The sequence below is a fragment of the Pangasianodon hypophthalmus genome, chromosome 27 (genome assembly GCF_027358585.1).
Source record: "Pangasianodon hypophthalmus isolate fPanHyp1 chromosome 27, fPanHyp1.pri, whole genome shotgun sequence".
NCBI lineage: Eukaryota > Metazoa > Chordata > Actinopteri > Siluriformes > Pangasiidae > Pangasianodon > Pangasianodon hypophthalmus.
Genome location: NC_069736.1, coordinates 15,447,095 through 15,474,616, shown reverse-complemented (window position 1 = coordinate 15,474,616; position 27,522 = coordinate 15,447,095). Strand labels below are relative to the sequence as shown.

Genomic DNA, 27,522 nt, shown 5'->3' with positions numbered 1-27,522 from the left:
GTCTGAATGTCTACTGTAATTGGCTGATATAGAGGTCTTTAAATGACAACCCATTGCACAAAGATCACAATAAAAATAATAATAATATGAAAATGAAAGCATTGAAAAATACAAATGCTCATATGTGAAATATATTTTTCTTTGTTTTGTACATACAATCTACAAGGCCATGGATACATGGTGTAGTCTGCTATTAAAGGGAAATTTTTTTTAAAAGAAAGCAGTATTTGTCTCTTATCTTGTTTGGAACATCCGAATCCAACATGCCATCATACCAAGGAAACACAGTTTCATTCATAGGTTTCTTTGGGAGCATTAGCATTCAGTTCCTACTGAGGTAAAATATGCAGAGCCTAGAACAGGAAGTAGGGAGGAGCTCCTCCAGGCTCTTGCTTGTGTACAGATACTCAACACACTTGCACCACTGTTCTGAGTCCCCTAGCACCTATAGCCAGGCCCGCCCAACTCACCTTCTCACAGGGCAGAAAATAAACAGAGTGAATTCCTAATGGGAGCTGCTGTAGTCTCAATGGCTATATTTTAGTTGGAAACTAAAATGCCTAGAATTAACTTGACGTAATGTCCAGTAGATTCAAGATGATTTTAATGTTCATTCCAACCATATATGTGTACATATAATAGGATAAAATAATTATTCCTCCATTTTGGTGTAAAAGACAAGCAGTTTCCCATTAAATGTAGTAGCTCAGTGGTTAAAACATTGGTCTTCTGATTAGCAGGTTATGAGTTCAAATCCCAAAACTACCAAGCTGCCACTACTGGCCCCTACAGCAAGGCTCCTAACTCTCAACTACTTGGTTGTATTAAGCTACTCTGGATAAGGGCATCTGCCAAATGCCATAAATGTAAATAAGACACTCTTTTACCACAAGTAGTTCATTATTTTACCTTCGTATAGTAAGGATTTCTTTGTCTAAAGCCCAATCAACATTTGATTCAATGGCTTGAATCAAAAACAACATTTTTTTAACACAATTCTCTGTAAATGCTAGAGACTGCTGTTTTGTGAAAACTCCAGGAGATCAGCAGTTTCTGAAATACTCAATCCAACCTGTCTAGCACCAACACCCATGTAGATCACATTGACTCAGATCACATTAACTAAAGCTCTCTGACCTGCATTTGCACTGCACTGCTACAACATGATGGGCTGATTGGATAATTGCATGAATGACCAGGTGTACAGGTGTTCCTAACAAAGTGTCCAGTGAGCATAAATGTATATACGGTGACAAAACTGAATTAGTGCAAATGTCAAACTTGTCCTTAATTTGACCACATTCATAAGTATGAACCAACTGCACTGGTTCTATTCATGACTTCACTGGGTGATTTCAACACCAAACAACCTCACCTGAGAGAGGCTTTTGTAATTCTGCATCACCTGCATAAAGAACCTCCCCACCTTTTTTGCATGACCAGTTTCATACCCTCCCACCTGATGAGAACATGGACAGAGGGTGGAGCTTGGGTGTTAACAGCAGAACTTTGACTCCAAGGAAACCACCAGTGCCTCCCTTGAGCTATACACGATAGCAGCGAACCAGGAACTTGCCAGGTAAGAAAAACACAAACAAAGGAAAACTGGGAATAGATTTATTTAAGAATATACAGCATATTCTCACTTCTTAACTTGTGAAATTTGAAATTTGAGGTTATTCTAGAGGCTATTGTGTTGTTGTGGTGATGTGAACATTAAGGCTGATATTGGTTGGGGTAAAACAGTAATAGTCATAGAAGAATGTTTTTAAGAAGGTTTCATCCAGGTAATGTCAGGTTGTAGAAAATTAGCCTAGAGGTTCTGGATATGATCTACCACAGTCTGCTTTCTTAATCAAAAGGAGAAGAGGAAACAGTTCCAGGGAAAACCTTTTCAAACTATTTGGATGGTCAGCTGTGTAATGATTGCTAGGCTTCTGTAAGAGTAGTGCAAGCTGTGAAAAGGTATGAATGCTGTCAGAAACACAAAACCAGTCTGGCAGACCTGAATGACTCTGGGAATGTGTAGGAGACACTACAGCTTTTATTTTCTTTGCTTCACAAAAGCAGTTCAGAGACAATAGACAGGCTCTGGGGAGTTCTTTTTAGTTTTCTTCTCTCAGGTGTTCTGGGTCACAAAATGAAAGATACAGAAATCTAAGCTAAGTATTAAAGGATTGAACTTTTATTAGTATGCATTGGAGGTTAAGAGTTAAGATCATTGTTGTGTGTTTGATCTTTTTTGTATATTTTCAGGGTGTTGACCTGCCAAGTACCAAATCTACAATGAAGACCTCACTCTCCACTGAGAGCTGAAGATGACTTTTCACACTCTAACCAAACTTAAGAAGAAGCTGTCCAGCTTGAAACCCACAAAAAGCACCAATGATCTCAACACGAAAGGAAAGCTTAACTTCTCCCAGCCTGGAGGATTCATTCTTTCCCTTCTCCTCATCAACTCCTATTACCCGGCATCGCATCATGGGCCCAGGGGTCAGAGCAAACAACCTGCTGACATCCCACACAGACCATGACAGCAGCTCAACTATGCTGGAGAAGGATCTCATCCTGGCAGCTGAAGTGGGCCAGGCTCTTCTGGAGCGGAATGAGGACCTGGAAGCTCAGCTGGAACAGATGAAGAGAGACATGGAGGTCAGGGAGATGTTTCCTTCATTGACAAACATAATGCTTATGAGTGCTGCTATGCAAAACGAACATGGTGCATTGATTCAGAGTTCCTGATTTGAGTGTGTGAAGTTTTGAAACACGGTTTTCCAAAGCCACAGTTGTGATGCGCTGCTTTTGACTGACTGGAGTTCTTGCTAATTAGTGTGTTTGATTAGAGACATGACAGATTGTCTTTGCTAATGGTATACAGTTACGGTAAGGTTGTAGAGAGCAGAAATATTGTACAGCATGCTAGAAATTTCTATTTTGTTAAATTAATTTTAAAAAATGCTTAGTCAGACCTGTGTGCGAAAAGTGGCATGTCCAGATTTTCAGACATGAAGTAACAGTAATGGGTGGCTACACCTAATTAATTATAGGATAGGGTTGCATTTCTTTTATGCAAAATGAACAATTACATGACTGTACTGTGTTAGCTTCATAGTGGCACTACAAACTTTGCTCAAAGCACCCAAATTGCTACAATGAGCTAGATGTGATTCATATAATATTATCATAGGCATTATAGACTACACTTCTGTGTATGAAAGAAAGGAGTGGTGTATACATCTCTGTCCAAATATTAGCATATTCACCTCATGCTAAAATCTTGGTCATTTCTGTGGGACAGGACACAAGACCATAAAGCTAGCCAGACTCTAAACTATATCTTAGTATTTTTTTCTGGCTTGTTTTAGGTTAATGAGAAGCCAGAAAGTCCTCAGTCCTGAAGACTCTCCCATGGTGGAAAACTTTACTTGTCAATCATCCATACCCTCTTTCTACAGATTTGCAAGCCCATTGAGATTTACCCTAATACATAAAGTGGAATGAAATATTATGTCTCTAGGTCCATGATGCAAAGTTATGTGCGGATTGCCTAATAAGCATGTTAATATAGCTACAACTGCTTTCAGGCTTTACAGCAGGAGAAGCACATGCTACAGAGACACCTGGAGGTAAGGGAGCTAGAGGCAGGGCAGAGGGAGGCAGAGCTACAGGCTGATATCACCTCACTACGACAACAGTTTGATCAGAAGCACAACCAGGTAGGCATAACCGTATGGCCATCACAATAGCCATGCCATGATATGCTTTTATATTTGTTTCATGGGTATGTCACGTATTTTTTACAACATTATCCATCTCCATTTTGGGAATGCTGTGTGTAAACCAACTTTAATCTCAGCACAACTAAATGTAACCCCCCCTTTTTTTTTTTTTTTTGCCGTAATGCTCACCCAGGGTCGAGACCGACGCCGTGAAGAAAGTGAGCAGCTTACACAACTGTCCAATCACAATCAGAAGTTGGTGGAGCAGTTGGCCGAGGTGACCAATCAGAAGTCTCGAAAATGTTTGTAGCCAGTGGTGGTCTAAAAATAGAACCGAGCTGGTGGATGTGTGATGTATTTGCATGTCCACACAACAAATGTTCCTCTGTAGTCACTGAATGGCTAATGATGATTACAGAAACTAGAATGCACAAAAGCCAGGTTTTTTTAATTCCCTTTCTGAAGTATGAGGGTCTAATTCTCATTGTCTGACCATCTCTCACTCCCAGGCAGTGTCGTTGGAGCACTCTCTGCGCCTTGAGCTGCGCTCTCTAAGAGAGGAAATGGAGGACACGAGTTTCAGCAGATCAATAAGCTCTGCTCGCCTGGACACCCTGCAAGCAGAGGTACATACACAGGCGTAGTAGACCAGGACTCAAAATGGAATCTAATCTACATGGATAGTCACAAATGACGTGAATCAATTTATGAATACACTGAATATGTGAACCCAAAACTGTCAGTTTCAATGGCATTAAACTATGGTGCACTATAAGCAAAACACATCAAGAAACCAAAAACTCATCAACAAAACTAAAAGCACAACAGTAAATTCAGAAACATGACCACAAAACCAAAAATGCAACAGCAAATTCTTACACACAACAGCAACTTGAGCAACACAAAAGCAAATTCTAAAACATGATCGCAAAAAAAAAAAAAAAAACCACACAAATTCAGAAATGTGGCAGCAAAACCAAGAAGACATCAAATTCAGAAACATGAAACATGTTTTGTTGTTGTGTTCTCTGATTTGCTATTGTTTTTAATTTGTTCATGTGTTTTGTACTTACTGTATTAAACCCATTAAATTCAGTACATGTGTTGTACACTAGTGGCTTGATATTAAGGCTTTGGGTTACTGATATGAAAAGAATGTAAGTCTAATAAACGTGCATAGGTCTATATAGACATATAATCCTTCTTAAATATTGGCACCCACTAATGTAGATATGAGAAGAATTGTATAGTGAACAATTTCCTTGCAGCATGAGATGTCACACAGCAATGTTTCCTTATTGAACAGAATCAAGTTCTAAAAGAGCGTTGCTCCAACATGGAGAAGCAGCTGAAGTCATCAGATGAGGACAACGAGAGGATGAGGATGGAGAGGGACGGACTTCGTGCAAGACTCCTCGAACTCCAGACCAACCTGAAAGAAAAGGAGGGTGAGGTGAGGAGATAAGCGGAAGATCAGCTCGTATCGGTTATAATATCATGATAAATAGCATTGTAAACCTCTCTGAAGAAAACTATAAGTCTGTTATTGCTACCCTGACTTTTATGAGTAGATCCTGCTAGTTAGGGACAGAGTCCAGATTTGCTGACCTCGCCCTCACAGAACTTCCTCTTTTGTGAGCAGTATGTCATTTAAACAGTATGCTTACTTAGATAATGTGTTCAGTGCTACCACTCACCTTGCCACTTATTGACAGATGCATCAACATTTGGAATTAAGTGAAAAGGAGGCTTATTTTTCGGGAATGAAATCGGACTGTCTCTGGCTTTTCTACAGCTGGAGCAGCACCAGAGTGAGGCGTTCCAGTTGCGCACCATGAATCGGAGCCTCCAGCAGAAAGTCCAGGCATTAGGAGAAGACGCCAGTCTCGAGGAGATCACATGCTTCCCCATGTCCCTCCAGAATGAACTGCAACAGTCTCAGGTAGTACTGCAGTTTTATATACTTGCTAAGTAAGGAGTAAAACACAATGATGCGGAAACAGTTTAATACTCATAGTTCCTCTAGCAGCTATAAACAGTCGTTCCCTCACGTGATATTAATAAATCAGAAAAAAATGCAGCTTGTTACAGAGAAACCTCAAAACTCTTTACCTGAATATTACAGAGCACTGACACTGGAGACTCCTTTCATAAATGTTAAATAAGCATCTCTTCACAGAAAGGTTCATTTTTGAGAGGAGATCATTTCAGGACCAAAATGCATCACAACTAGCAAAAGACAAAGACAGAAAGAAAGAAAACAGAAAACACAAGCCCTAGTTTTCTTCTGACAAGAATATATAACCAGTCAGAGCACAATGACCTAACGAAAGCTAACAGTTGGTGGCATTAATAATGACACACTTATTTATGTCAATATTTGAAACAATTAATTTTTTTCCCCCTTGTTGTTTGTTTTGGTTTGGAGTTATCCAATTATTCTTTGCTAGGGAGTGTCAGTAGTTTATGGAGTTTATAGGACAACGTTCCTTGGCCAACAGAATTAGAGAAACAAGCAAGTACAAATGAAAATGTTCTACAGTAAAATGTACATTGTTTGTAAAATACTGTGACCCATTGGTGTGAAGCCCTTAAATTAGTTCTGGTATACCCAGTCGCCATCAGAGTTCTGATTCAGAGCAAAGGGGTGAATACTTTATGCAAGCCACTGTAATAGTGTGTTTACTGTGACCTGTCCATCCTTAAGGGTTTTAGCAGGTTTATTTATAGGAATACTTCACCCATGAGTATTAATATGGTTAAGGGAATGCAAGGTAGCTGAGACCGTGATCTCATTTTCATAGAAATGGTTAGTGTTATTTTCTTACAATCATTGTTGGTGTTTCTTTAAGTATTTGTCTCTGCTTATAGGGTGTGTATTTCTAGTTATAATCTATGGAAATATATGTATCATCAGTGAAGATGAATGTTCTATGCTAGTGACTGGATGGTTGAGATTCAGTCCTGGGACTGCTATTGCTGTGATCCAACTTTCAATTTCTGAGCTATATACTGGATTTATATCTGCCTTGTTTGCTTTTGAATGGAATTTTCTGCATAATCAAATCTAAAAATTTTTTTTTATCTATTTACCCATTGAATGTCATTTGGTTCAACAGGCCAAAGAAAGCATCTTGGCCCATTCTGCTGTCCTGCAGGGGAAAGAGGAGGAGATTGAAAGACTAAAGAAGGAGGTTGGTCCATGTTTTTTATTTTTTTTTTTTTTATTTTTTATTTTTTTTTTTTATTTTAAATGCATCCCAGTGAGCACCAACTGACCAGCGACCTCCATGGACATCCATCAAACTGTCAATGGTCTACTTTGGTTGGTTCAGGTCCACCTTGATTTGGCTCCTATATATTATATTGATTTGTGTTCTATATAAAGTTTGAACTTTGACTATTTGTACAGAGCTGCTGACTTTTTATTAAAGTGTGGCCACAACTAATATATTGAGGCTACGAGTTAATATTTTGAAGTCGCAAGCGAAGTAGCTCATGGCCATGACATGGTATGTTGTGGAACGTTATACTTAGTACATGGCCTCCAGGTGAAATGTCCATTCACTTTTTAGAATTCTCTTAAGGAAATCTGGGTTATCCATGTTGCAACCCCAGTAAGTTTTCATGCACCATTCCAAGATAGAAGTAAAGTGTAATATTATCAATCTTCTCCATACTTAGGTTTGTGTAGCCACAATGGTTTAATTCAATTGATTTCTCTGTCACACTCATTTTAAAATACAATAGTTAAGTACTTAGTAGCCACAAAATAGAGCTGGAGAAACTTAAATCATGGCCTCCATATATAAATTAGTGGCCTGTACTATTGTGGTCATATACGTCTTTCTGAGTACATTTTTGGCTGGATGTTTCCACTTTCAGTTAAGTATGATTTTGACCCATTATCTATACTTTCACAAATAATACTTTCAAAGTATTATTTTTCCACCGTTGTGTGGAAGCACATTAAAACGTTCAATCTGGCACAGATATATACGTTTTCTGTTAACGTCAGCAAACATGCTACATCAGCTACTATGTTTAAACCATCATTTTACAAATATGATATGTTTTAACTGCCTTTGTGCTCAGATTCCTGTTTTTAAAATGTCACTTCAACTCTACGTATATTTTTGTTTTATGTGTTTTTATAGCTTGAATCCAGCCAGGATGAATTAGCAGCACTAAGAGAGGAACTGAAGCTGTTCCGCAGTGATCCCAGCAAACCACCCTACAGGTAAAAGATTGTCTCAAAAATTTTGCATGTCCCCATCCATATCATTTTGAAAATTGCTGTGTCTTTTCATCAATTATTAGAGACAAATAGCAACAAGATGACACCAACCAAAAAGTCCCAGGGTGACGCATTTTCTCATGTTATCACTTTTCTTTCTCAGCCAAGCGTAACCTTTTTTTTTTTTTTTTTTTTTTTTTCTTTAGTCTTCAAAAATTTTAGGAATGTCTAGCATTTCCATTCAGGTGTGTTGATGTGTAAATTGCAAAAACAGACTTGTTATGCATACTTTGAAACAGCCGTGATTAAGATGAAACTGTTTGTACTGACACAGGTGTAGTTTTGGGTGTTGCCTGGCTATGTTTCCCAATGCAGTGGTTTCATGCTTTTACTATGTTGTCAACACAGTGCTTTGGAGAAAGAGCTTGCATTGGCCCGGCAGGAACGTGACACACTCAACCAGCAGCTCCTGAACACCATCAGACACAAGGTGGCTCTCTCTCAGGAAGTTGAATCATGGCAGGTGTGTGAACCGTTTCCTTTTTCTACGATACCACATTTAGACAATAGATGGAGCTTTGTGAAAATGTACAGTATGATGTGATCATTTTTTTTGTTTCTCTTGGAACCTTCTTACAAGGACGAAATCTAAATGACATATAATACTGCAGTAGCATTGCAAATGTTAAATTATTTAGCTAGAGAAACTGGCTTCTTAAGAAGACTCTCATAAATAGTTGAACAATGTTGAAATACTGGTTTCTTTAAAAAAAAAAAAAAAAAAGTGACATACTCTTTTAACAATCTAAAATATAAGCCACAATCAGCAGAAAAATACTGAAAATATGTTTGTAATAAATCTTTTAAAGAACGCACCGAGAATTATTTAGTATGTACTTTCCCTCTGCAACCTATCTTCCCTACATAATACTCAGAACGTAGTTCATGCTTTCATAACCACATTGGCCTATTGCCGCTTGCTTTATCAGAATGCAGCAGTACGCATGCTCCCGAGGGGAAAAAAAAAGATCAGGTGCAATCTTGTGCAAGCTAAATTGGCTACGTATTAAGTTCTGCATTGACTAGAAAGTCCTGCTAATATTTTTTAATAGATTTATTGGCCATTGATTTAGAATTAATTCACTGAACATCAGCATTTATCATGAATTGTTTAATTTTTCTGCTTTCATCCCATCCTTGTTTTGTTACATACTCTATTTTTATGAATTTTTTCACTGTTTTTACATTATTGTTTTTTTACAAACCTATTTTTTATATTTTTTCAGTTTTTATTTACCTTTATTCTTGTTTGTTGTTTTGCAATTATTTTATTAGTAGTAGTAGTATCTGAACCACCAGTTCAGCCACTATTTCTACACTGCTGCTGTCTAACCATTAACATTATCTTATACAACATAATAAATACAGACGGTTATGAAAGACGGCCTCATACTGGCTCGTTCCCAACAACAAACTGATAACACGCTTCCTCTCATGATCCTCTCATTGTTTAGATAGCATTACCATGAACTTATCCTGCCATACCTCCATCCTGGTATATTGTCACACCGACAGATAGGGAGATAAGATCGCTTGTTGTGCGAAATGATGTCATTCTGAGAGTTATTTATAGCATTGTTGTGGTTTTATCTTCTTGTTTCCTCTTCTGTCTCCTCCAGGAGGACATGCGTCTGGTGATATCCCAGCAGGTGCAGCAACAGGTACAAGAAAGGGAGAAGGAGAAGGAGAAACAGAAGATGGCATCGTCTCTGCAAAGAAACAGTCGCACAAGCAGGTCTTTCCGTTTACCAAGAGAGGAGGGGAAGAAGAGCTTCTTCTCTTCTCTGTTTGGTGGGGAATAAAAAAAAAGTTGACTGACGACAAAAAAACAGGATGAGGAAAAGTGAAACAGGACGAAGCACATACTGAAGGGAAGAGTTAGAGGACACGAAACTACTGAAGGGAAGAGTTAGAGGACACGAAACTACTGAAAGGACAAAAAGCAACTTTCATGGGTAAATATTCTGTCCAGGACTGTAAGTAATAGGAAGCAGACAAAACATGGCATAATGGCATGGCATTTATGTATATTTATTTTGTCTATATTCATTCTTGTTGTACAAAATATGACACAAATGTTTATTATGAAAATAATGTTGATAAATGCCTTTATATATTTAATGTCTGAGTCTTTCATCATGCTTCACAGATCATAAACATTTCAGACATTAAGAGGTAGCAGCTGAATAAATCTTCACACTTCATAGCACCCTGTCTTGTGACATCGAAACAAAAAATAGCTTTTTTTAAAGATTTACAAACATTTAGCTTTTACTAAAGTGTTCACATTCCTTCATAATAACATCAGACCTGTCTTCATTATAGATGTTCTAACTTTTTTTTTTTTTTAAAGCACATAATGTATATAGTTTGGAATTCATTCACACGCACTTTCGCTAATGTTTAGCAGGCTGAAAATGCTCCACAAGGGGGAGCTATTACTCATGTAGCTTTTGTGCATACCTTTGCACTCACAAATTGCTCACAAAAAGCTACTTTCGTACGATATGTTGGCCTTAAATCACTTCGACATGAATGAAATATGCACTTTTGTTATGACGTGCATAATTTATTACACTCATTAACTACACGCCTGTGGCCCGGATAGTTCTGTACACCATTAATTAAAAGTTGCCAAACATCTATAAAACAAACGTGACAGTTAATTTGTCAAGTCCAAATTGTTTCACTTTCAGTGTTGTTGTTATTGTTGTGGTTGTCCAAATGTTGTATTCAACCACCCCAGTATTCCACCCAAAGCTGCATACTTTAGCTGGGTTGTGAAGATGAGCACAAAAAAGCACCATGTATGAGTTTTGAATATTGTACACTTCATTGTTCAACGTTGTGACCTACATTGGACATCCAGCGTGGGTCAGGTCTGGGCTCATAGTTGCTTCCGAAATCGAAATCAGGATCCGGACTGTCTGTCTCTCCTTCAGATGAGTCATTTTGCTCAGGATAATAAGAGGACCTGGAGTTTTCTTCATCAAACATGTCTAGTTCAGAGTCTAAAGTATTTTCGATCTCCGTATTTTGCCCATACGCGGCACTTGGTAGACTTATGTCTGAGAATGAGGTTCTTGGTGTCAAGCCATAAGCATGACATCCCGTCTGTGTTAGACATTCACTGGTCTCCTCCATCTTCGCCGCTGTGCTATACAAATCAGGGACTGGAGGCACGTTCTGATCTGCCTCGTCCACGATTTGGGAAAGGAGACTATCCTCTATCTTTTCGACAGACCCACGTCTAACCACTTTTCTTGTGACTCCCCCATAGTAGCCCTGAGATGAGTTCTCATCCACTTCCTCATGCGCAGCCTTGCAGTCATCTGTGCAAATCCGGGAAAGTGGAAGTTCCTCAGAGTTCAGTGTTATAGAAGGAACTGGAATGGTCCTAATATGCTGTGAGGGACACAAGAAGGAACAGACTGTAGTCAGGGTCAGGTATCTTTTATTCACAGAGTTGCTTACAAATGCATTTCGAAAGAATTCCAGCATGAACCTTTATACTAAAGGATCCGTCATTATATACTATATGCAGTATATTATATGTACAATAATTCTAGGAGGAATTTAGTGAACATACCAGAACTTTGGGAATGTAGCTGTTGCCATATGGCTTCACGTAGCAGTACATAATAATCAAACCAATCACAGCAGGAATGGACAGCAGTAGAAGGACACCCACATTTACCACCCATACTTTTCCTTCTGGAACATGAGAGAAGTAAAAGATCATTAAGAAAAGACAGAGGAGAGCACCTCAGTGTTACGTATCACAAGCTACCTACCTATCTACCTACCTATTTATTTATTTATTTATTTATTTATTTATTTATTTATTACATGGCTGTGAGTATACCTTTTAAGGACTTTAAGGTTGACACCCAGTTGATAGATGCTACGTAAGGAATAAAACACTTGGTTGTGTCCTGTTCAACAACAGCATGGTGTAATGCAGCCCAAAGTAGATTAATTATATCCAATAACACCACGTCCTGAATTTCCATTTATACCACAATTTGCCCATACTAAAATTTTATTTATTAAAAAAAACGACTGTAATTTTTATCCATTTGTAGTTACGTTTAACATTGAGGAACGTCCATAAAACAAGTTTGTTCCTGTTGCTCATTATACCATTTCCCAACCCTAAAAATATTTAGCAATTAAAAAATGGCAACTGTGTTCGTTACTTCTCTCTTCTCTCTCTCTCTTGAAGTTAACAAGACGCAAAAAATGCAGTTTGTTGTGTTATCGACAAACCACAAAGTTATGAACACTTTCCAATAGCCGAACACTTGCAGTTGCAGTTTAATTCTCACTGTTATACTGGAGACTCCTTCCAAAAAATGCCAAACAAACATCTCCTTACAGAAATCCTCAGCACAGTAAAAATTACACACAGTTTTAAAAAATCAGTTTTGTGACAAGGTCATACAAGTTCCTATGTAAGTAGTATAATATAAAAATGATAAGGTATTAGAACAAGAGAATTAATATAAACCTGTGATTTGCAGCTGGAACTACTGTCAGAGATTCTCAGTACTGTCAGAATTGAGAATGCAAAAGCACTTTAATATGGTATAATAGGTCATTTAAAGGAGTAGTTTGTAATTTTCTTTTTTGGGGGTGTTGATTTGCAGTTGTACTGAAACCAGTGAAAAGTGTATTGAATTATGGAAACGGTATGCTTCTTATAAGCCTAAAATTAACACAACATAAACTGAACCTTTACGTCATCCTCTCTCAAAATTCTACATGGTGAAACTGGCTTGTAACAGCTACCACACTGGGAATTTATTATACTGTTCCATCAATAATTGCAATATCCTCACAGTTGCTACATTTTACAGCTGGGAGTTTTACTGACATTACTGAGTCGTGACTCTTCTAAGATTATTACTATTATTATTAATTATTATTGTTATTATTATTATTAATAACACAAAATCCAAGTCTGGTGCTTTCAATTCTCTTCTCCAATTCACCACGTGCTTACCAAACCTATTGACAGCCATTTGAAGAGAACTGCTCATAAAAGACTGCCATGGAAATCGATTTAATTCTGTCACTGAGAGTGAAAATTCCATGTATGTGGATCATACCTTTGTGATCTTGATGCAAAAAAACACACATGGTGGCATTGTTGCTGCATTTGGACCTCGCTGTAAGGAAAGCAGAAGCATTGATGCAGTAGTTCCCAGATGGCAGATTTATAAAGCGGGATGACTTTGTAGTTATATTCTGTGCAATATGCTTCTAGGGAAAAAAAACACACAATCCTACTCATGAAATCATGCACTCTTTAACATTCTTGTTTGTTCACTGGCCTTCTACTTTGTGTTTATAGCAATACATTTGAAATTGATGTTACTCAGCATATCATAATTTTTGTAATTTTAATCTAAACTATATTTATAGAAATATACACCGAAGTATGCATGCTGGTGAAAAAAAAAAAGACGACTAAAATCACATTTTTGGTCCTCAAACACTCATTCAGGTAAAAATGACCTCAATATAACCTTTTCAATGTAAATGTGGTGTGAATGTTCACAAGAAAAATGGAGCCAGGCAAGTGTCCTTTCGAAAGATCTTTTTTTTTTTTAGTACTAATCTATTTTTCGTTAAAAAAAAAAAAAAAGCAAATGTAAAAACCTGTAATAAGTACGCAATAAAACATAGCGGAGTGCTGTTAAAGGAAAACAATCAATGACAGGTTGGTGCCATGGCTTTTCCTATAACAGCATGTTTTATTCCTCTTGAACCACAGCAATTTGCCAAAGTTAATCAATTTTTTAATTCACTAAAGAACATACTTTTTGTCCATTTATAGTTACATTTAATGTTATGGAAAATGCAAAGGAAATGCTTTACCTTAAGTGCTAAGGGTTAATGATCAATAAATGTTCCTTTAACAGAAAAAATAACCATAGCAACAATGATAGTTTTGCTTGTTAAATAACAATATTAAATAATAAATTTTTTAGTCCTAAATTATGAGCATCCACCATACTGGTCCCTTTGAGTTAGTTACTATTAAAATGATAACTTATTAGAATGAGTACCCTACTATAAACCTGTCTAAATCATAGCCATGCTGTTGTAGAAAATTAACCACCACCTTCGACCAATCACATTAGAAAATTCAGCAACACTGCAGTGTATATATTAAAAGTGTCAATGAATAGTGCTTTACCTTTGCTGTGTTGTTAGAGGTCATTTCATAAAGGTCAACAGAAAATCTCATCCGCACGTCTGTCAGTGACTGGACTGGATGGCTGAGAGAAATCCATATGGAATGTTGTTCAACAGACACGGTCAAATTTGGAGCACTCAGGATAGCTGCAAAATAACCAAAATAACTTGGGTCATTCAAAATATGGATAATCCTTCCATCCATCTGGTGCTCAACCCTGACCAGTTTCCCAGTCCATGCTGATGAAAAGCATCCCCATACCATGATGCTTCCACCACCATGCTTCGCCGTGATGATGGTGTTCTCAGGGTGATATATACAAATATATCTCAGGGTGATATATACAAAAATATACAAAATATAGCATTGGATTATGACACTCTATCACCATGTCCATACAGTAGTGTTATGCATGTGTTCATACTCACTGTGTTCATATGGCTGAAAGCTACGTGGCAGGCACGTCCATTCTGACTGCTCTTCCTTCCATTCTGCTGCGACTCTCACAAAATGCTCTGTCAGAATTCTCTGGTTGAGGAACAGGTAGCATTTGGTCGAGGTGATATTCGTGCAGTCTCTGGCTTGATACCATGGTGACACTGAGCTACAAAAAAAAAGGCAACATTTTTCTTTGCATTAATCTAACTTTCTCACCTTCTTGAGCTTTTAGGATTTCCCAGACCTGTACACATTTATTTAAATTTATTTACAATGGAAACATCTGCAACATCCACTGCAAACACAACAGAACAATGGAGGGTTAAGGGAATGGTGAAAAATCAAATGTATACATGTAATGTATTTCCACTTATCTAACTGTAGCTGAACAGCCAAGACATGTTTGGTGTATGACATTTAATTCTTTAGTTCTGCACTAGAGCACCTCGTATAAAATGCAGCTCAAAGAGTTTCATAATAGTACAAATGTAAACTCTTTAAAAACGGCAAAATATTTAAATAGTTAGAATGAAAAGAAAGAAAAGCCTAATCAAGCAAAAAAAGGAAACTGATGCTTTCCATCACATAATGGACCTTAGTGGGAATTAGCTTGCATTTTAATTTTAACTGTATTGTCTACCCTACTGAAAAACAAATCATCAGAATTTCAATCATTTGAGATTTCCAGTGCTCCCTCGTATGTTTTAATATGTTTCTGCTGGTTTTTAATGGTAGTTTAATGGAATGCGTTATTGCTACTGGTTCCTGATGGCTTATCTAATTTTATTTTCTGATGGTTAACTGTTAAAGCATGGGTCAGTTAGCATGCTGCAGTATGAGGAAATGTCTAAAAGGTCTTAAAAAATCCTGCAAAAACAAACTTTATCTTCTTGAGGATTTATATAGCCAAGTTATTTAGCCAGTAATGAGGATTTTTTTAAAATATTTAGTTTCTATTCCTCCAGTTAGTCACAACTATGACTCAGTGTTCTTTAATAACGTCATAATCTGGAAGGAATAAAACACAATGAGAGAGCAGAGTTAATGTTACCTCCCTGATGCTGAATATTTTTCCTATAACAGGAAATGGTTGCTTCCTTTTTTCCCCTTTCTCTTGAAGTTAATAAAACCAAAAACATGCATCATGGCGTGTTATCGACAAACCGCAAAAGCCCTCTGTCCTGGAGACTTCCCTGTGTTGGAAGAGTTAAAGTTACAACTGACACTGGAGGCTCCTTCCAAACATGTTATGTCTCCTCACAGAAAATGTCACCTGTGCAAATCTAAAAAGCAAACTTCAGACACCAAAGCTCTCCATTTGGGTGACGTAAAAAAAAAAAAAAATTCTGAACTGTTCTTTTAAGCACACAACTGTGGCTCTCTGGCAGTTTTGGGATTTGAATTCCTCTGAAGTTGAAGTCCCTAGAGCAGAAATATAACCACTGATTTACCAATGCCCTGATTAAAAAAGGACTTCTGCTTACAAATGGCCAATGTCTATAAACTCGAGGGAGTATCTGGTTCCTTTTGGGTTCCCTCGTCCAGGAAGCCAGCGAGCCAAAGCCTTGAAGTCCAGCAACTCCACACTCAGGTTGAGTGGAGGAGACAGAGCACCTGTCACGGCACACAAAAAAAAAGTCACGCCAAAGCAATAAATAGCAGCACGGTGTGAGTCATTTTCAAGTGCTGTGAATGATTTAAAACTGTCAGCTGAGTCAGTTACATTGGCAATCATACATCATGTACCACCCTGAAACCATTAGAACACATTGTTGTGGTTTTCATTGTATTTGTATATGATGTTCAGTCTTGTTTTCCTGCATATTTTATGATGAACACCTCGGTGGTAGCTCTCTGGTTGACGTTCTGCACTAGCGATCATTAGGTTGTGATCTAAGACTGCTAGATTGCCACTGTTGAGCAGCTGAGGTCTCAGCTGTAGTTAGCCACCCACTAGCTAAATCTCCCCTATCACACGAAAGATATAAACCGGGAAGGGGAACTGCTGCACCTGCTGCATCACAGGGCAGCGTAACACACTCAGAGGAACGCGCTATCTGCCCTCTTCCTTGTACATGAGCTCATAGATAACCCACGATTGGTTAGTGCTGCTGTACTGATCTGCTGCTCAAACCGTTTGAACGTATCTAACTTGCGAAGGCAAGGAAAGCATACGAACATTGTTTTTAATCTCTGTCCAAATATCATTATCATTAACATTTGACAATTTGCTGTAGGCCTATTTAATCTGTTTTCAGGAAAATTGTTGGCCAATAAGTATTGGTAAACTCAAAAGCTTCTACATTTGCCTTGACAGAAAGAAAAACATTACAAGCTTGAAACGAGGAAGAGGGCAGGGCTTCCAGAGAATTTAAAACACCTGCACAAATGTTTACTGACTCATTTGCCATTTTATTTATGAAAAAAGACTGCAGTTTTGGTCTATTTTGGAGTCCCAGGGTATCTAAAAACACGTGGAATAGGCTTATTTGTTCAAAATATGTTGGTGAAAGTTTTTAATTTTGGGTGCCTAATAAATCTGTAAGCTCTCTTCTGAACCATTCTTGCATCAACAAATCAGTAAGAAACTCAGCATGTCAGTATTTACAGCAAACGTTGTCGTGTGGAATTAAAAATGTTATCTACAGGAGCTAGCTATGGAACTGACAGGAATAAAGTTCATAGATTCTGCAAGCTGTGTTTTTGCAGTTCACCTTTGTAACCACTAAGGCTCAAATTCTACCCAAAGCACCTTTAACTGCTTGCTTTGGATTCTGCCCTTTAGACAAATTTGCCAAAGGAATAGATTTGTTTCGATTATTACACAGCAGTGATCTGTGAGCCTGTAGAGAAGTCTCTCTGCCAGAGATGAGATTGTAGAGATATAGATTTATGCGCTGCCTAAAGCAAATTTTCAGATAAAGAAATTAGCTCTAGTATGTAGAATGTAGTCAAATTCATACAGCATGTTTAGAATAGTGTCTTTATTTATATTTTGGGGAAAGGAAATAATATGGTCATAGTTCTATTAATAGATAGACACATGCTGATGTAGCGAAATCAACAACAGGGTGGCATGATGTGGCCCGACGTGAAGCAGAGTAACTGTTAACACCCTGAAGTGGATTATTTTCCTATAACAGCATGTCCCAAAGTGTTTTATTCCTCTTATACCACACCGATTTGCCAATGAGTTTTAACAATTTTTCATTTATTGAAGAAGGACACAATTTCTATTACGCTCACATTTACAGATTTCCAGCAAACACTTTTGATGAGAGATTTTCTGAAAGCGTTTTACAAAAATACCCCTTTTGCATGAACTTTTGCAACTGCTCCTGACAACTGCCCTTTGACTTCAGCAAGTGAGTTTCAAGTAAACAGGTTTTCATTCGATTCGTAGGCACAGGGACAAGTTTTAATATTCTTGTCTGCAATAATCAGACTCGTTCTGGAGATGCGATAGATAGAGAAAAGGTTGAAAACATGCCAGAACATTCCTTTAACAACAGAATGCAGTTGTCGAGTCGAGAGATGATTCTCACTTTTTACTCGCCGCTTCGGTGCCAAAATAGAAATGCATATTTTGGATACACAACATGTTTTAACTGAACACATTTGGGGGGAGAGAAGAAATGCGATTATGTGTAAATGCCATTATGGTCTCAAATCACTGTTTTTTTTTTTTTTTGTTTGTTTTTTGTTGTTTTTTTGCATAGCATATTTGTGGGGTTTTTTTTCTTTTTCTTTTTTTTTTCTTCTTTTTTTCATTCCTGATCTTGTTTGGTCTCATCTAATACAGTACGATGTCAGAGTACTGTAATTCGAAACAAAGACATTCAGGTTTAATTAGTAAATTTGTAGTAAAATTTGCAGATCACATTCGCACAGTTGTTACGAATAAGCCTCAAAGCAAACACACTTTATCTGTGTACTGAGCAAACCAAACAGCCAAACAAGGAAGTGAATGTCACAAGATGGCAAATGTAGTCAAATCAGTCAAACATACTGTGCTCAGTATAGTGTTCTGGTTTAGATTTTCAGAGAAGGGATGAGAGTTGTCCGAGTGAATGTACCTTAAGTGCAATGAAGTGTTATAATTAATGTTTACAGGTACTACACAGCTTTGATTTCAGTCTATAAATATCAGCCTGTTAAAATTTACCTTGTATTATTTCTATTGTGGACTACATAATGGAGCACAACCTCACCTGTGGCACCTTTCTAATGTCTCATTTTACTCTTTTGTGTAACTATCTCTGCTTTATCATCAGACAATAAAGCTATTTTCAAAATGAATGTCCAAATTAGCCTGATCATTTCCGTAATTCACAATCTCAGCCTAAGCATCTAGCTAACAACAGAACATAACAACATGAGGTTGTTTTTCCACAGAACATATTTGTTGCATTACCTTCAGATGATACTAGATAATTCAGGAGCAGGGCCAAAACAGTGGCTACCAAGCACGCCATCATGCCGAGCTTCCATCGAGCCTCTGAAGACGATTTCTGCTCTGCAATACAATACTGTGCACTGTACATTATCGCATTTATGCCAAAAGTCAGTCACCTCTAAAATCCTGCTTGATTTCAAAATGCATGTGTTAGTGTAAAAGTGGGAATATACATCCCGGACCTGGCTTGTTTGAGCAGCATGTTGAGGCTGGTCAGTTCTGCAAGTGAGAACAAGCTCTACGATTCTGGTTCAACCGCTCACTCTCAAACACCCAACACACACACACACACACACACACTGCTGGTTTCAGTGCAAGAATCAAGCAAATTTACACTCACCAAAAAAAAACGGATATCAAGGCTTTAAGGCTCATCACGAAGAAGAAGCGAATACCCTGTCGCCATCAGAAAGAGATTCACCTGAAGGAGAACGAGTGTGCACCTATTTGACATAGGGTGCGCACGATTCCTGGCTCAGACGGCACTCAAGATGAATGATCTCTGTCAGAGGCTATCGTTGATATAATCTGTCAGCTGCGCATAGTAGCAGCACAAAGCATCTCACTGGAACTTTTTTCATCTTCAGCCTCAGTTGCCTCGGGTTATGCAGTCGTAAAAAAACAGCAGCAGCACACGTTCACTTTGTGGCATTTCGCTTAAACATCAAAACAGGACCTTCCTGTCAGGCAGGTACAATCTCACCTATCCGCATTGCACATGGCCTGTACACTATGTATAATTCCTCTTCAAAAGGCACAAAAGTGATCCGTCTTGGGCTAGGGAAGTGCAATCCAGAATCCGAAAAGGCTTAAAAACAGCGGTGACGTGAAAGAAGAAGTCAGTGAAAAACATTAAGCCTACTTCTCGATCTTTAGAAAGAAATATTTCATTTTATTCATTTATAAATAGAAACTCCAGGTTAATGCACACAATACAAAGGACAGGCTGCTTATAGTAAACTGTGTTTATGCTGAATGCAAAAATCTGATATGCAGAATCAATCAGTCATTCAATCAGTTAATAAATAAATCAATAAATATGGTCAGTGCATGTTAAAATCTATGCATATAGGATAGCATGATCACCATAGTATAACGTAATGCATCATGTTCTTCATGTTAAATGTACTAAAATTCAATGATAGATTTAAAAAAAACTCTTCATACTCTTCAATTCCAAAATTATTGGCACCCTCGATAAAAATAAATAACATGCAATGGGCTATATTTTGAGTTTAAACCATATAGCTGCTGCATAGTTTTATTTCAACATAACATTTGTTCCAAGATAAAAAGCTCCGCCCACCCCATCCCCACACATACACACGCAAAGCCCTAAACCCTTTTCTTGAGAGAACATCGGCCCTGAACCTCTTCCTGTAACATTTAGATTCTTGTGAAATGATCTTGGAACATGCAGAACATTTAAAGCTCCTTTATATTCTTAGGTTTCTGTACGTGAACGTCCCTCCTCAATTCACACCACAGAAGAGTTCAAATCCGGAGACTGAGATGATCACTGCAAAGATTTTGTACTGCTGTAACTAAGTTTTGTGATGATGGTCAAGTTTTAACCTCCTGGCAAAGGCAATGAGGCTTTGGGTTGATGCTGGTACTTAGCATTTATGTCAACAAGCTTTACAAAACAGTTCCATGATCCACCGCCATATTTTACAGTATGTAGTGTATAGAGGACAATTGCAACTCATCACAACACACGATTCCAACCATAGTGCATTTTGTGGGTTGCTTCTTTTATGTAATCCTTCCAAACAACTTGTTATGGAGGTGGCGTTGAATAACTGATTTTTAAATTTGACGACGCCAACTATCAACTAAAGTATGCTACTCTGAAACTTTGCTCTTTGTCTCCTTCACCATCCTTCTTGGTATGTTCACGTGTCGAATTCTTGACAAATTTTCAACTGCTCACAACTTTTTACTTTTCCCTATCACTCTGATTTGGTTTTGCCCAATGTTGATGGAAGACAAAGAGATTTTTCATTTGTGCAACCTCACATTAAGTCAAAGGAAATAAGAACAAAAAGACATTTTGTTGAAAGGCTGACAAATAGTTTGCATTAATAAATATGCTTAAGATTTTGCTGCATATTTTTATTTAGAGGAAAGGCAATTATTTTCTCCAATTTTTGGGTGTAAATTGTGACATGTAATATTTATTTTATACCATAATTTTTGCGCATTCTCTTCAAGGATGCCAATATTTTTGGAATTGACTGTATATAATAAACATATAACTATTGGAAGCCTTTACAGCTTATTATTTTTACTAGCCTAAACATATTTTATTGTTTTCATCGCTTAATAACATTGATTTTATGTGTTTTAATATATTTCAAATGGTGCATAATTTCAAAGAAAACAAAAAAAAGTGCAAATGTACAATCTGGGCATGTGCCGATAACTTGTTGAACAATATATTGCGATATTCAGCACAATACTGATATCATGAACACTTCAGAATATCATCATTACCTTGTACTTAGAAATATCACCATTACTCTGCATGTAGATCTCTCTAGACATACAGTGGATCAATTTGCTTTGCTTGTGGAGGTGTTTTTGCATTTTTACCAATTCTGTCTATTGGATAAGATTGTGATAATAGCGTATGTAAGAAATAAACATAATGGGGTGCGCAGTTGTAGGAAAATAAACAACGACGACTATAACAGCACGTCCTGAAGTGTTTTTTTCTTCTTATACCACAGTAATTTGCAAATGCTAATATGTTATTATTACTTAAAGAATGACATGTTGCACTATGAATATCGGCACATACCCAGTTGCATCCATAATCATAATGAATCAAAAATAATGCTGCGTGTTTAAAACTGCATATGTCTTCTTCATGTTTCTCCAAACCATCCATAATTATTCAGTTTTTATCCAGTCATTATCCTGTCAAGGTTAGGATCAAATGAGGTCTTTTGAGGTGTTAGTGACGGACGTGTCGTACATTAGTTTGAGGAAGGACAGCACCAACATGGAATTGTTTCTCCATTTGGACTCAGAATCATTATTTCTGTCCCTGCTTGTTAACATTGATACAATCCTTCACATCAGATGCAACATAATGTCCAGAATTGCCAGGTTAGTTTAGCTGTGATCTGTGATGAACCAGTCATTTGGACAGACCTGAGGATATTTCTGGAACGTTCCATTTAGACCTGAGATCTAGCCAACGTTCACTCCTAAGCCGACTTGCAGCTTGTCTCCTCTGTGGTTGACGAAGGCCCCCATGATTAGCGTAGCCGGAAGAGGACACAGGCGCTTCTCCAGAACACCTCCGATGATACACCGACTGTCCAGCATACCTAATGGGAGATTTTCATAAGATTCTCCTTAAACATCCTTACAGGAACATGTCATACAGACAATTATCAGTTCCTTATTCATACTAAAATGAAAGATATTGGAGATTATTACCTCTGAAAACCATGTTGGCTTCTGGTAAATCCATTTGATAGCCAAAAGAGAACTTGGTCTCCTGGGTTCTAGTGCTGGCCTCAAATTCCACTCCGACCTGGATCTGGGAAGATGACTACAACTGTACTGTATGTTACAAGGGGTTGCTAGGGTTAGGCTAATGCTAGGGTTGTACACTATGGATGAAATACTAGTTCACAGTTATACTGCCACCTACTGCATTTATGACATGTCTTGTGATATGGCCAAAAGGTTGTGGACACCTGACAGTCACACCCATTTGTGCTTGATGAACATCCCATTCCAGATTTAGTCCCTCCTCTGCTGTTATAATAACCTCCACTCTTCTAGGAAGGCTTTCCACTAGATTTTGGAGCAACACTGTAGGGATTTGTGCTCATTCAGCCACAAGAGCATTAATGAGGTCAGGCACTGATGTCAGTTGAGGAGGCCAGGGGTGCAGTCAGCATCTAGTTCATCTCCAAGGTGTTCAGTAGGGTTGAGGTCATGGCTCTGTGCAGGACACTCGAGTTCTTCCACTCCAACATTGGCAAACCATATCGTTCTGGAGCTCACTTTGTGCACAGGGGCATTGTCATGCTGAAACAGGATTGGGCCTCTTAGTTCCAGTGAAGTTATATGGTAAAGCTACAGCATACAAAGGCATTCTATACGATTGGGTGCTTCCAACTTTGTAGCAATAGTTTGGGAAAGAACCACATATGGGTGTGATGGTCAGGTGTCCACAAACCTTTGACCATGTAGCATATATTAAAACACCCTGATGACTTCAGTTTATGTGGCTTGCATCATTTTGCCCATTGGATGGATCCTGTTTCTGTTGATCCTAATTCTCATGATCCAATATTAAGTGGTTTAATAGAAGGCTCATTTCCATATTGGATCCTCTGTGATATCCTCAAAGGAATAGTCATATACATTAGAGACCACTTTACCTGCTTGTTGGCTCTATGATAATAGCTGGCATGGGCACCTCCTTTACCAGCATTTAATGTGGCAACCCAGTTGGGACCTGGAATAAAAGAAGGAGAAATCTGAAAAATATTCCACTACTGCTTATTTCATTGGTTCAAAAAAATAACTGGAAGGAAATTTGTACACATAAATCATACAGTACTCTAGCTGAGATACATCAACTTTAGGCACAAAAGAAGTCCAACTACAGAGTGACAGACAGAAGCTGTCAGGCACACAGTGGTAGGAGAGAGCAAGAGTCCAAAATAACAATGTGATAAGAGAAAAAAAGATTCAGAGGTGGTGGAGTTTTAGCTTTTTTCTTGCTAAACAGTTAAAGCGATTAATGGGAGGTGTTTGTGTCAGTCAGTTTACAGCCTTTAAAATTATGTGATTGAGTTTAATTCAACTGTGTGTGTCTGCTTAAAACACATGCACATCTACGCATCTCTGAGGTGACACAAACTAGCGCCGAACTCTAGCTAGCTAGCTGAAATACTGTGTAGAGAACCAAACAGTTGACAAGTCTGGTCCTTTCTGGTGTGTTTTGTTACCTGATCTGTGTAAGTTTCTCTGTACTTCAAACGTACACAGATCAGGTAACAAAACACACCAGAAAGGACCAGACTTGTTGATTGTTTGGTTTTCTACACTCACTCCCACTTGGCAGTGGCCTTAAACTCTTGGTCCTAACTGTTTTCTCAAACTTTTGTCCAGGTAACTAAACGATGCTAACAGCAATATACGCTTTGCTCCCTAACCTGAGTATTGTCCAGCGAGGGTGAGGATGCCACCTTCTTCAGCTCGCCCTCGGTGGTAAACCAACTCTCCTCCGAGAACCAGCTGTGGAGAGACACTCTGGAGGAAGTGCGCCACCATGATAACTGTCCCATGAGAAACAAGGATGTATATTTCAGAGAATGACCCAGAAAAATAATTATAAGGTATTTAAAGATTAGTAAGAAAGGTAAAGTATTTCAAAGGCTCCATTTTAAATGCTAGGAATCATGATTAATTTACTAGAACTAGCTATAGCTGTACGTTGTATGGTGCTGATAATGTAGCTAACTTTATATTTATTTTTGTACATAATCATTTCAGTGTTCAACACGCACACTGTGACCGTAACAATGCTCTTACCAGTACTAGCTAGTGTCATCTATCTAGATTGGATTTATCAGATATGTCAATAATTAAAGAATAAACTTAAGGAACATAATCAACGACGGGGTGGTGGGATGCAGCTACTGTTACTGGTACCACCCAGAAGTTGACTATTTTCCTATAACAGCATGTAATGAAATGTTTTCTTCCTCTTATATCACAGCAATTTGACAACAATTGTATTTTATAATTAATTAACTCATTTTTATCCATTTATTGTTACATTTAATGTTGTGTAATGTAAGTGAGACAAGTGAATTCCTGTTATTGCAAAATGTGTCAGTGGGTGAGGGGAAAAAAAAAAAGAAACGACAAGCGCAAAAGCATCCAAACTGGACTTGACTGAATTAAGATTATATTCCTTCACAGATGTTTTTGAGAATCGCACCAGATTCTCGAAAGATGTCCGGGTTGGCCATAGTTACGGCAGCTGTGAAATCGCTGCCTCTGTACTCGGTCTCAAACTGCCATGTAACAAACTGCGACTGCACAGTCTGGAAAACATGGCAATGTTGAATTAAAATAAATCAAAATACTTTGACAGATCAAACCTGAAATCCTACATTTGTAGCGCATCAGTACACAACCTGAAATACTGCTTTCGCTCGTATTTGCTCGCTTAGGTGGAGTAAAGAGTGTGCGTTCAAGCTCCCAGAGGAATCCATTTCTCCAATGAGCATGGGAGAGCCCTGTGAGCAGAGACGACACTTTATAACCATCAACTCTATTCATTTTATCCAGCGAGGAAGCAGAGAGTAATAAGCAAAAGCTTACTGTTTCTTTGCTGTCTGTGTCTGATTGCAGATACTCGACATGGAAGCGGTACGTCGACGGAGCCACAGCACTGATGTGAAACGTATGGCTGACCTGGATTTTTTTTTTTTTTTAAATAAAGATTATATAAGCAAAATCAGTCTCAAACTGCCACAAAAATCTTTTTTTTTCACAAAAAGTCCACATTTAAGATGATGAAGCTTTAAACTGTTCCGTCTACACAAAGCATCCCTTTTTTCTGCTGCTTATTAACAATAATTAACTTTATTAAAACAAAATTATCTTTTGGGTGTAAAATCATGCATGAAACAAACCTTGAAAAAGCTGCTTAGGGTTTTGTTTATGACCATTTTCACTCCTTCGACCTGCTGCGGAAACACATCTAAACACACACACACACACACACACACACACACAAAACAGTTTGATGTCATTGCAAATGATAAACAGTTTCAGAACCATAGCTCAAATCAGGGCAATTAAAAGTAAGGAATAAAACTGTTATCGGAAAATTATCAACAACAGGGTGGTGTGATGAAGCCAAACATCAGCCCAAAGTTGATTATTTTCCCACAACAGCACATTCTGAAGTGTTTTATTTCTCTTACCACAGCAATTTACCAATGTGTAGAAATTTTCTGTTATTAAGCAACAACATGTCACACTTTTTACCCATTAATAGTTACATTTAAGGTCATGTAACATCTACAAACCCAGTTAGTTCCTGTAAGCCCCATATCATTTACAAATACTTTTAGTCTTCTGAAAGGATTATATAAAAATACCCACTCTGCATAGAAGTTCGTAAACTGCCCAAAAAACTGCCCTTAGACCTCCATAAGTGAGCTTCGAGTAAACAGGTTTTCTGTTCATTTCTGAGTACAGGAAATTTTTTTAATTCTGGTCCACGATAATCAGATTCATGTTGCAGATAAAGTTAGTAGGCAATTATTTTTTTCCTCTTATAACACCGTCTGAGCAATCAGAATTGAGAATTCATCAGCGCTGTGGTCTTAAAGTGGATAGCATGCTTTACTGTTCCAGTGACACTTTCAGAGGGATTTGTTTCACCTTTGCAGCTGCGATGAAGGCCGTCAAAGCTGCCTGGGTTTGGAAGTCTTCCATCCCTCTTGTCCCACCTTGATAGAGGTCTGTCGTGGGGGAAAGGGGAATTCTGACGCTCAGGACGAGATGACAAGGCCAACACGCTGCCCATGAGGAGACACTCACTTCCAGCCTGATCTGGCCAAATTATCTGTAAAAAAAAAAATATATATATATATATATATATATATATAATAGTAGAATACATAACCAAGTATTATAGTACTAATGCTAAAAAAACAAATAACATTATCACAAATATATATAGCTTAATATATAAATATTAAAACAAAATAAAACAAATATATATGCTTAGGAATAAAAGTGATCCATATGAATGTTCATATGACATACATAACATAATATTTGCACTGAATTGTACCACTTACTGTATTTTAGCATGGAACCTTTGAACACCGCCTGAACAAAATCACATCATAACATTTATTACATTTATTAAAAACGATTTGGCTTGAGTCAAAAAAAATGGGAACGAGTTCAATTTGAAAGGATGCTGAGAGATGCAGGATGCAGTGCTCTGAAACAGAACGAAGCAACCGGGCTGAAGTCCAAATGGAGCTGTTTTTGTATAAATAGTGCACTATGTAGGGCGTATAAACCTTAGTGTCATATACAATGTAGTGCACTAATATAAGGACGTACAGAGCTGTTTAGGATTCAGCCCGGATGAGCAGTCCGGCGAATTGACGTCTGGTGTAACTACAAAATATTGCCGACTGGACAATCAACCAGTAAACATTATTCCGGTTTTACATATAAATAAATATATCTTTTGAAAATACGCTTTTCTTGATTTATATAATATTGAATACATTTTAGACGGGTGTGTCACAGAACATTGTTTGTAATGTTTTAATTTTTTCATGCTAGTTTATGTTTTGTAATATAGCAGACATTTCCAGAATACTCTGACGTCGGA

The 27,522-nt window shown here is 37.8% G+C and overlaps 3 protein-coding genes across 6 annotated transcripts; 1 reads left to right on the top strand and 2 right to left on the bottom strand.

The window, feature by feature from the left end:
- Positions 1 to 1,440: 1,440 nt before the first annotated feature.
- On the top strand, positions 1,441 to 10,137 carry bicdl2 (BICD family like cargo adaptor 2). The gene is made up of 11 exons (XM_026921850.3): positions 1,441 to 1,579; positions 2,257 to 2,652; positions 3,585 to 3,716; positions 3,913 to 3,996; positions 4,229 to 4,345; positions 5,026 to 5,172; positions 5,515 to 5,661; positions 6,839 to 6,913; positions 7,877 to 7,959; positions 8,365 to 8,479; positions 9,636 to 10,137. Exons 2-11 carry the CDS (start codon positions 2,386 to 2,388, stop codon positions 9,816 to 9,818), a joined length of 1,350 nt encoding a protein of 449 aa, XP_026777651.2. The 5' UTR covers positions 1,441 to 1,579; positions 2,257 to 2,385; the 3' UTR covers positions 9,819 to 10,137.
- Positions 10,138 to 10,281: 144 nt separating this feature from the next.
- On the bottom strand, positions 10,282 to 19,645 carry crfb12 (cytokine receptor family member B12). 4 transcript variants are annotated; one of them, XM_026921848.3, is made up of 8 exons: positions 19,456 to 19,641; positions 19,074 to 19,175; positions 16,144 to 16,273; positions 14,650 to 14,825; positions 14,222 to 14,367; positions 13,128 to 13,281; positions 11,606 to 11,730; positions 10,282 to 11,421 (listed from the first exon to the last, which is right to left on the bottom strand). In XM_026921848.3, the coding sequence occupies exons 2-8, from the start codon at positions 19,135 to 19,137 to the stop codon at positions 10,849 to 10,851; spliced, it is 1,368 nt and encodes a 455-aa protein (XP_026777649.3). In that variant the 5' UTR covers positions 19,138 to 19,175; positions 19,456 to 19,641; the 3' UTR covers positions 10,282 to 10,848. The 4 variants fall into 4 exon arrangements, with proteins under 4 accessions (XP_026777649.3, XP_053086315.1, XP_026777648.3 ...); XM_053230340.1 differs by having other exon boundaries at positions 19,074 to 19,170; XM_026921847.3 differs by having other exon boundaries at positions 13,128 to 13,278; positions 19,074 to 19,645.
- A 377-nt stretch (positions 19,646 to 20,022) lies between these two features.
- si:dkey-71l1.1 (uncharacterized protein LOC569883 homolog) lies at positions 20,023 to 27,247 on the bottom strand. The gene is made up of 10 exons (XM_026922277.3): positions 26,972 to 27,247; positions 26,550 to 26,733; positions 25,793 to 25,860; positions 25,479 to 25,571; positions 25,292 to 25,393; positions 25,093 to 25,198; positions 24,302 to 24,424; positions 23,522 to 23,598; positions 22,566 to 22,668; positions 20,023 to 22,453 (listed from the first exon to the last, which is right to left on the bottom strand). The coding sequence occupies exons 2-10, from the start codon at positions 26,692 to 26,694 to the stop codon at positions 22,314 to 22,316; spliced, it is 957 nt and encodes a 318-aa protein (XP_026778078.1). The 5' UTR covers positions 26,695 to 26,733; positions 26,972 to 27,247; the 3' UTR covers positions 20,023 to 22,313.
- Positions 27,248 to 27,522: the final 275 nt, after the last annotated feature.